The sequence below is a fragment of the Glycine max genome, chromosome 4 (assembly GCF_000004515.6).
Source record: "Glycine max cultivar Williams 82 chromosome 4, Glycine_max_v4.0, whole genome shotgun sequence".
In the NCBI taxonomy this organism is placed as follows: Eukaryota; Viridiplantae; Streptophyta; class Magnoliopsida; order Fabales; family Fabaceae; genus Glycine; species Glycine max.
In genome coordinates this window covers 6536214-6546383 of record NC_016091.4, presented here as the reverse complement: position 1 = coordinate 6546383, position 10170 = coordinate 6536214, and the positions used below count along the sequence as shown (strand labels likewise).

The 10170-nt window shown below is 29.3% G+C and overlaps 1 protein-coding gene and 1 non-coding gene across 2 annotated transcripts; both read left to right on the top strand.

Moving 5' to 3' along the window:
• The first annotated feature begins 4077 nt into the window (after positions 1 to 4077).
• On the top strand, positions 4078 to 4157 carry MIR4360 (microRNA MIR4360). The gene has a single exon (NR_126601.1). It is a non-coding gene; the product is annotated as a microRNA MIR4360 (primary transcript).
• Positions 4158 to 6073: 1916 nt separating this feature from the next.
• LOC100527700 (calcium binding domain-containing protein) lies at positions 6074 to 6807 on the top strand. Its single transcript, NM_001249249.3, has one exon. The coding sequence runs from the start codon at positions 6143 to 6145 to the stop codon at positions 6677 to 6679; it is 537 nt and encodes a 178-aa protein (NP_001236178.1). The 5' UTR covers positions 6074 to 6142; the 3' UTR covers positions 6680 to 6807.
• The last annotated feature ends 3363 nt before the right edge of the window (positions 6808 to 10170 follow it).

Below are 10170 nucleotides of genomic sequence, written 5' to 3'. Positions count from 1 at the left end.
GTAAACCGTTTGCTCCTGGATTGGTTGGTTCGCAAATTAATTTTGGAGAGGCCCATACGATACACGCATTTATACATCTTTGGGTTTTTAGTTTTTTTTTTTTGTGTGTTTACCTTTTTGTTATTTCCTTCTTATTGAGAAGGGTTAAAATACACTTTTTAAGACATTTTATTTAATATTTTTTAATTGCGAATAAAACGCTTTAAATAATAAATAAATTTAAAAAATTATGATTTCAATCAATTTAGCCTAATAGAAAGCATATTAAAAAAATATGTTGGTGACAGTTCTCGTTTGTATTTCATCAATACTTGCTCATTGAATTTGGATGTTTCACACACGAAAGAGAGGAAATGTTTATATTGGGGTGAGACAATTTTAATATTTTTTTAAAGGACAAAATTTTAATCTTTTATGATTGATATTTTTATTCAGGATATATTTTTGTCAATTATAAAAATTTAACATTCGAATATCCTTTAACATTAAAAAATTTCATTTATACAAATAAAAACTAATTTTTGACATATATATAGGTAATATATATTATTAAAATTTGATTCACGTGTTTTTTGAAATAATATTATGTGATTCAATAATTTGATTGAATTTTTTTTTCCATAAGTTACTAAATACTCTATTTCACAAAATTTTATTATTGGGCTAATGTCTTTCTTGGGGTCCATATAAGATTGCTAAAGGGTATACATAAATATACCCCCAACAGTTAATATACCCCTTTTATATCTTTTCTCTCAAGAATACCCCTTAAATCTTATACCCCTATTAACATACCTCCTCAACTGTTTCCGGCAATTTTACACTTCCGAAAATAACTTTTGGGAAGCCTGCATTGACATTCATTGGACCATGCGAACATCATGATCACCATGATCAGACGTTGATGCCATTGTTTCTAACCACATTCAGTAGCAACGAAAACTCAAGTTATTCCTTTCTCAATACCCCTAAACCATTGATTCTTCGGTCTTGCTCCTTCATGTTGCTTTCGAGTATTGTGTCTACACAAATTTTACTCCTTATCCTTTCTGTTATTACATCTTTATATACATTTTGCTTGTCATTGTATTTAACATTTTTATGAGGATACCATACTACCATGTAGTTTTTGTATTGTATGTACATCACATTGAGTTGCGTTGAAACCTTGCAGGTTATCTTGTATCTTTAGATGTATAAATAAATTCATTTCCATGTTAAAAATAAGTGGACCCATCACATAAGAGAGGATATCACAGCATTTGAACTTGGCTGTGTTGCACACAAGGGGGTATTCTGGAAAGGGGTATACTTGAGACAAAATATAAAAGAGGTATATTAAATAGTTAAGGGAGGTGTATCTATCAATTGTCTTGTTAAATTTGTTATGAGTTTGTCTAATGATACTGGGCTCATCCAATACAATAGTTAGACTATTAAAAATTGAGCCCATGAAATTTTTTATTTTTTATGGTGTAGGAACTAACAACCTAAAAATTGATTCACTCCCCAAAAAACCACAAGTTCAAATCAAATTACCGGAGAGAAAATTAAATTAATCAAAAGGCAGATGCTATTTACATTCCTCTCTCTTTTTTGTTACTTTTCGCCAACCAATCTTTTTTTGTATTTTTTTAAATAAAAATATCCTTAACAAAAACTAGTTTCGTGAAAAGCAAAAAAAAAAGAAACAGATCAAAATAGCCCATTATGGCTTTAAAGAGATGAAAATAAAAGAAAACTAAGAGGAGTGGGTGTAGGGAAGGGGAGGGTGGTGAAGGTGGGGATAGTTTTGCTATTTTAAAAAGTTCAAAAAAGTTGGGGTATGTGGATTAAAAAAAGGAGTTAGCATTGCCCTAATCAAAATGCTGAAAATACCCTTAGAGTGTGTTTGGATGAGGAAATTTAAGAGAATTTTAAATTTTGAGAATTTCAAATTTTTCAATTTAAATTCTTTCATTTCTAAAATTTTGTGTTTGGATAAGAAATTAGATTTCTTCATTTTTAAAATTTTGTTCCCAGTAACTACTTTTTCTCTCTCCCTATCGTTCCCAGTAACTACTTTTTATCTCTCCCTGCTTTCTACATGTATAATTAACAGTGACAAAACAACATTTTCTGACTTTCATTTGTTCCTGTTTCCACTATTTTCTATACAAACTTTTGAAAATAGAAAATGAAGTAAAGATAACATGATTTTTTTTAAAAATAAAATTGAAAAAAAAATATATTTTCTCCAGGGTTTTAAATATCACTATAGAAGCAGACCTTGGCTGCTACAGGGGATGCTGTAGTAAATAGCAACTGTAGTTGACAGGATAACAGCTCTATGTAGTTGATTCTAGAAAAGCCCTCTAAACAGAGAGGTTAGGCTTTTTCTGGGGGGCTATTTTTGGGGTTTCAATTTCTAAAGTGAAGCCAAATCTACCTGTAGTAGTGAAAATGATAAATAACAAGACTTCAATTTAGAAAATGATGATTGTTGATTGATAATTCTAATCTTGAAAACTTGTATTTGACTTTTTTGGTATCTTCTTCTGTTTTTTGCTTAAGGCACCTACAACTTTTCCTTGTTGTTTATGAATGTCATGAATTTTGAGTAATTTGATAATTTATATGGATATATAGTATATGTAGTAAAAACTATATAAAAAAAATCAAAGTAGCAGCTATCCTGTGATAACAGTTTTGGGGTCAGCTGCTACACACTGCTGCTATCTCTGGGTTTTAAAACACTGATTTTCTCAAACCATATCACCTCCTATTTTCTTAATAAGAGAACATGAATAACTAACAATATGTTAATATTATTGCTTGTCGATATGAATCTTCAGGAATTTCAAGCATATCTCTGCTGTTACCAATTTTAAATAAAAAACTTCCCCTAAACTGCTTATTATCTTTCATTGTTTCTTCAACTAACAGATCCCAAAAGCTACATCTCTCTCAAAAAACCGGATGATTTAATACCCCTAAAACACATTCTTGAATCTCATATTTATACCATAAAAAAACTAAAAAAACCAACTTCCCTATCACAAACCTACTAATTTCACTAGCTTTCTTTCTTCAACAAGGATTAACTTATAGGAATTGAATCTTGTTTGAATGAACTATTATCAAAGGAGTCAAATTGCAGGCATCAATAAGAATTAGAAATTCCAGCACAAACTACATAGCATATGAAAATAGACAAGAAATAAATGAACACCGTGATTTCTAGATCTACGCCTTATTACGCTTAGATTGAACAATAAAGATAAAAATAGAAATAATAATCGTAGGAATAATGAAAAATGAACCATCTATTTGAAAAGTGCATCGGTGGAGGCGAGAACTAACCTTGCTTGTGATCGGCACCTTTTTCAGAATAATGCAGAGGAAAAAACTGCTGCAAGAGAGAGAGACAAGAGTGAGAAGCTTTGCAAGAATGAAGGAGGTTTCCAATGCTGTCAAACTTTCCGTTGCAGTCAAGAATGAAGGAGGTTTTTGATGCAGTCAAGAGTGAGAGAAGAGGCAAGAACTGACCTTGCTTGTGACCAGCACAAACTTTCCGATGCAGTCACCGGAAACCACCGTCGGCAGCTGAGTGCGGAGGTTTTCGGTCCCGAAGCCAAGAGAGAGAATAGTGAAAGGATGAAGGATGTTTCAAGAAGCTGTGGTATTCTGGCATAAAAGAATTTCAAATTCTTTCATAAAAGAAAGGAATTTGAAATGTTAATATTTAAGTTAACTAAAATCCCTTATCAAAATACTCAAATTTCAATTTCTTTTCAAATTTTTATCCAAACATCTTATTTAATTGAAGAGTAATTAAAATCCTTTAAAAAATTAAATTACCCTATTAAATTTCTTCATCCAAACATACTCTTATGGTATTTTCGGTTACAAATAGTAGCTACATTTTTTTATTTCTGAGGTGCCATTTTTTTTGCAAAATTTTTGTAACTTAGTGTAAGTTGCTTTCGTTAAGCGCAGTTTGAAAGCATATTTAATCTCCGATGGTGTACGTGAATTTTTTAGGAGTATATGGTGATTTTTGATCAGTTTTCGTCGTCGAAAAATGAGAGGAGTGTCAAAAACAGTTGACGTACGTACGGATTGACAATCCGTATGGCCATAAGGATTGTCAATCCGTACGTACGTCAACTTTTTTTTTTATACCGACATTTTCGTCCTTTCATCCACATTGTTGATGTGCCAGCAAAAATGATGGGTGCCCCAAACAACTCCCAATAAATTACATGCATAATAGATTGTACTATCTTTTCTTTTGAGTCAGAATGCTCCTTTACAAACCTCCTTTTTCTCTTGCATAATATTGTTTATTTCGACATAGTAGCAGCAAATCCTGTGTATCTGTGGTACATTTATAGTACTAGTTATGTCTAATGGCTTTGGGGATTGAATCTCGCATTATTAAGCTGACAAGCTTTTGATTTTTAACTATCTAATATTCAAATCACAATGGTAAACAAATTAAAAATAGTCCACGTGATATGGACACAATTCATGCAGGATTAAGGCCAACAAATGTTTGAAAATTATATTTAAATACTTGTTAGTACAGCAACAAAACGCGGTTTCAGACCATACATGTTTTAAAAAATGGTTGTAGCAAAGTATCTTTTTCAAAAGCTTGATTCGATCTAGAGCATAATATTATATATTATATTCTGGAGAATTGCAATAGACTATAGTGTCTTCAAGGAAGGTACTGCCTAATGGGACGGAGACTTAACCAAGCAAGTGCATGTTGTTGTCCAAAAATCTTCACTTTTTTCTATACCAGTTTTCAATTAAAATAAAATTTTACATTATTACATACGTGGGTGTATTAAAATTAAGCAAAATGCTAATCAATGTTAAGAAATTTTTCAAGAAATTATAAAATATATTAAAAAAATATAATTAATATACGTAATTAATTTACCACAATTTCAAATACATTTCCACTTAACATACCAGTTTCTTTCAAGCACGTACTGATTAACATATTAGGAAAAATCTAAGACTTACATAGGTAAGGCTAATGCCAAAATAAAACAGAGCAATTTTTATCTTTCAAGTTAGTTTTAGATTGAGTTAAACTTAAACTCAAATTTTAAAATAATAAACCCTTGAAAATAAATGTAGGTCTATAAATAAACTCAAGTGAACGTGAAGCAAATGGTATTTTTAAAGGAAACTGAATGATCTTTTTAGGTAGAAGAAGGTCACACTAACTTGATACGGGAAGTGGGGCCACAAGAAGCTTTCCCTTTCACAAAGAATCATCTGGAGCACGAGATAGTATTATATATATAACATGTTTGATTCTGCCTCTTTTAACAAAATTTATGCGGTTTTAGTGTCCAAACACACTGTAATCACGACAAATGTTAGCAACACAGTTTTCTTGTCTTTTTTTTTTTTTTTTGTTAACGAGTGATTTGTGTAAGTTTCATTGAATAATCTAATCACTTTCTATTTAGTTACATTTACTATATCTGTTTACTTGTTTAAAAAAATTATATTTACAGTAAAATACACAGAATGTAATAAAAAGTTTAAAATATTGGTTTTAAGGAAAACATGAACTTTAATTACATTTCTTAATTAATGTATAAATTATTTAAATAAGCAAATAAAAAAGAACCAAATGACAAAATACATGCATCTTGTTAATTATAGCGGGTATTGATAAAAAGAAGACATCTCACTGTAGAGTGTTGAGGACTAGGACACACAGTATCAACTAATTTATTTATATTCGTTAACGTATTAGTGCTCAGTAAACTTGCCATGCCCTTGGGTACAGTGAACCAAAATGTAGAATACATCTAATATGCACTACATAATTAATGCATACATACATACATATATATATATATATATATATTATCCCCTTAGCGAATGCAATTTGCATGCCAGCTGCCTCTATAATGCCAATTAGCTGTATTCAATGATTATTATTATTATATAATTGATGATTTGCACCATACAATGGCACTTGAGTGATTTACAATTGAAACAAGGGTGTAATATCAAGGATCTAACTATAAAAGAGGTGTGTCACAACAAGTTTAAGTTCTGTACCAAAACTTGCAATTGCTTCGTAGCTATTGCTAAGTAAATCATAAGTCACAACATATAGACTCAAATGGGGATAGCAGAAGCATGCTCCAGATTCCTTGGGGACTTTTTACAAGCATTGAAATGCTCCCCACAAAGCTCAGTGTCTCACCTTGATCACAAGCCCCAGAATGTGCTCAAACTTAATGACAAGATGGTTGGTGCCCTTGTCAGTGTTTTTGGCATGGAAACCAACGGAAGAATCAAGAAGGAAAATGCTAGGCAAGTGGTGGAGAAGCTAGGTTTGATGTATGATAAGTCCTCATCATCATCAGGGTTTGAGCTAACTAAGGGTGGCTTGCTGGATGATGAAGTGCCTGTGGAAGAGGTGCTTGGTGAGTTGGAGGACATGTCAAAGCGGAGTGAGCTTTTGCATGAAGCCTTCAAGATCTTTGATGAGGATGGGGATGGATACATAGATGCAATGGAGTTGAAGAGGGTGCTTGATTGCTTGGGGTTGGACAAGGGTTGGGATATGAGTGCTATTGAGAAGATGGTGAAGGTTGCTGATTTGAACTTTGATGGCAAGGTTGATTTTGGTGAGTTTGAATTGATGATGGGGTAGCATGCACTTAGCATCAGTTAACCAAAAAATTTCATTGATTTTAGGAATAACTATTGAGCTGATAATTGTACATTAATTGATGATACCAGCATTCTATGACAAAAATATGAAGATTGTTATTGTTTTGCATTACCTGTTCCCCTTCATTCTTGGTTGCTATCAATTTTGTAGGCAAATCCCATTTAGTCTGTTCATCATGTGCGATTTCTTCATTTCTAGAGTTCACACATAAATTTTTGTTTGTTCTATTTTACTATGCATGCAAAATTGAAAATTTCAGCTAATTAATGAATTTATATATATATATATATTTGTTCCACCGTTTCCTATTTATCAAGGAGGCAAAAAATCTAAGCTGTAATATAATACAATGACCTAGAAGCATATAAATTTGCTAAATATTTAAGCATCGATCTGTGAATTGTACGAGCAATATTGCAGTACGTAGTTGTCGAGACCAGTTGCTATGAAAGGAGAATAAAATGACAGGTGACATAGAAACGATGGTCTATACAAATCATTCATGTGCTTTTCCTAATTAGTCGTTGGAATATTATAATTAAAGAAAAATGATATTGATTTTTCTTATTTTTTCAAATACTTATATTTTATTTTAGAAATTTGAATGGCATTTATTTAACATATAATGCTTGCGCATTGGCGCGTTGTTGCCGTTTCATCACAGGGAGAAGGTCAAACGAATATAGAATTAGAATTTTCGTAAGTGAGAAAATAAGGATCTATTCACTATTGATTTTTTAAATAAAAATAATCTATTTCAAATCAATGGTAGATAAATGACCCCTTTATCACTTTACATATCTTTTCATTTTAAGCTTAACTGAACATTAATTTTACCATCCAACTATTATTATTTTATAAATTTTATCATGTAAGTTTTTTTCTGCCTATTATATTATTATGTTTTCAAATTTTTGTACCGATTGGTCAAATATGTAACAATGTGTTAACATGTCCATAAAAGCGACCTTTTGTTAGCAACACAATAATAAGATATATACAAATTGAAAACATAATGAAAAAAATGATCCGGTGAAAAAAAACTTGAGTTAAAATACACAAAAATTAAAAAATATGATGACAAAATATACAAAAATAAATAAATAATAAAATTCATAAAATAAAGAAAATTGATTGATAAAATATGTGATTAAACCTTTATTTTAAAGGAGTTAAACAAAACCGACAGGGATTAAATCTAGCAGAAAGGACTAATCTCTTATAATTTAGTGAATTAAGAATCAAATTTATGTTAAAAATAATGTTTATATTTAGTGCAATTATTTCTAAAGAAAAAAACGTATGAGACAAAAAAAAAGTTAACAAATGAATTTAACTCCTCTCTTTATTTTTATTAAAAAAATTTGTAAGCATAACTTATTTTAAATTAATGGTAGATAACTATTATTTTATTACTTTATATATCTCTTCAGTTTAGAAGAGTTAAATTCAAAAAAATAATTTTTAATTAAAATATTTTGTAAACATAATTCAGTTTATTTAAATTAACAATAGATAGACCACCTTATACATCTCATGCAATATTACTTTAGAGGAGATAAACTACTTAAACAATTTAGGGTCTATGAGTCTATCTACCAAGTTGATCCAACGATTTATGATTTAGGTTGAATAGTTCATTATCCATTCAATAATAAATGCTAATCTAATCTAGCTAATTAATTCATTTTTATTTTTATAACTGAATAAACTAATTGAATTTACGCATGGATGGACGGGATAAATGTATAGTATAGGTAAATTGGTTGAATTGTCACTCATACCATAGGGTCCGTACCTTTCTATGCAAATGAATATATATATATATATATATAGATAACGAGGTTTTGAAACAAGAAAAGCATCTAACTATAGTTTAGATAAACATTATCGATTTTAATATATAATTTATTTATACAGCACACGTGAATCTTCCCCAGACATAGCTTGTGAAACGATTCACTCATCACTTAATCTGATGATTCCTGCCAGGTGTTTGGCACATGAATTACTGGTATATTCGATCTAAAACAATAATATTAATGAACAAATAAAGATGAAGAAGAGAAATAAGTATGTCCGTCCATCCGAATGGAAGAGAGGTAAGTTCTTTAAGAAGTATTTAATTTTATGAAATAAGATGGAATAACGAAGTAAAATAAAATATTATTAGAATTATGTAAAATAAGATGGAATGAGATTGAATTTGGTGAAATGTATTTTATTTCATTCTATTTAAAACTTTAATTTTTCTTCTCATTTTAGAAATATGAAATATTTATTATTTACTAATCAATTTCTCATTCCATACATTTTTTAAATAATCAAATAAATTTTTTATTTCATTTTATTATAAAATATCTGAATAATATGTTAATTTTGTTCATTTCATTATTTATTCTATATTTCATTCCATTCCATATTTCAACTAGCTATCTAAATATTATGCAAGTATGTATGTAGTCTGAGATTGATAAATTCTTTATTTATGTGTATAAAAAGAATATTTTTTATCTTCTAAAATCTCAGTTTTGGTCATAACATGAAAAATTAACATCAGGCAAACAAACCGATCAGTCAAGCAGTCTATATAAGTCTTAATCGTTTAGTGTAAACTAACTAAACAACAGTATTATTTATGATTTCAAAGGCCCATTTAAAAAAAAAAAATTGGCATGCTTATTTTCAAAGAAATTTTGACTATTGATAAGCGGTTGATAGTTTTTGGAAAATGTTTAATGTCATATATATTTTGGGGTGAATTGGAGTGGAAGAGAGATATAAAAAGTATTAGATACAATAAGCAACGTAAAAGAAAAAGAAGTGAAAATGAAATGGAAAAGAATATAATTGTATATTTATAATAACCCATAGCAGATATAAGATTCTCGGATTGTTAAGAAAGAAAGAAAAGAGAGAAAGATTATAAATTCTATATCTGTTACTAAAAAATAAGAAATTAACAATTAATATTTATCCATAAAAAATTATAATAACTCATAATTTTAGTAGCAATGATTTATTATTATTAAGAACTTTTGACTCTCAATAATCATGAAGAATTTTCTTTTAGTGACAATTATATTTAACTACATCTAAATGTGTTTTGATATCTTTTTTAGTTTATTGTAATTTTTTTATTAATAAGATTCGTAATCACTTAGTTTAGAGGAGTTTAATCACACTTAAAAATTATTATTCTTACACAGGAATATATTTTATGAGAATCAAATTTATATTTTTTTAATTCAACATGTGAGTATGTATTACCAACTAAATTATACCTCTTGACTAGTTTATTCTAATTTCTAAAGTAATATTTCATATATAAATGAAGTAAAATAAATAAACATTTTTTTCATTACTTTGGTGATTGGTCAGAGCCAAAATATTCTACTTTTTAATCTTATGTCTCATTTTGTTTTCTTTAATTATTTTGTCGTATTTTAATTTGTCAGCCAAATGCTTCG

Excerpts from the sequence above, each read along its gene's own strand:
- LOC100527700 (NM_001249249.3), top strand. The coding sequence starts at position 6,143 with ATGGGGATAGCAGAAGCATGCTCCAGATTCCTTGGGGACTTTTTACAA.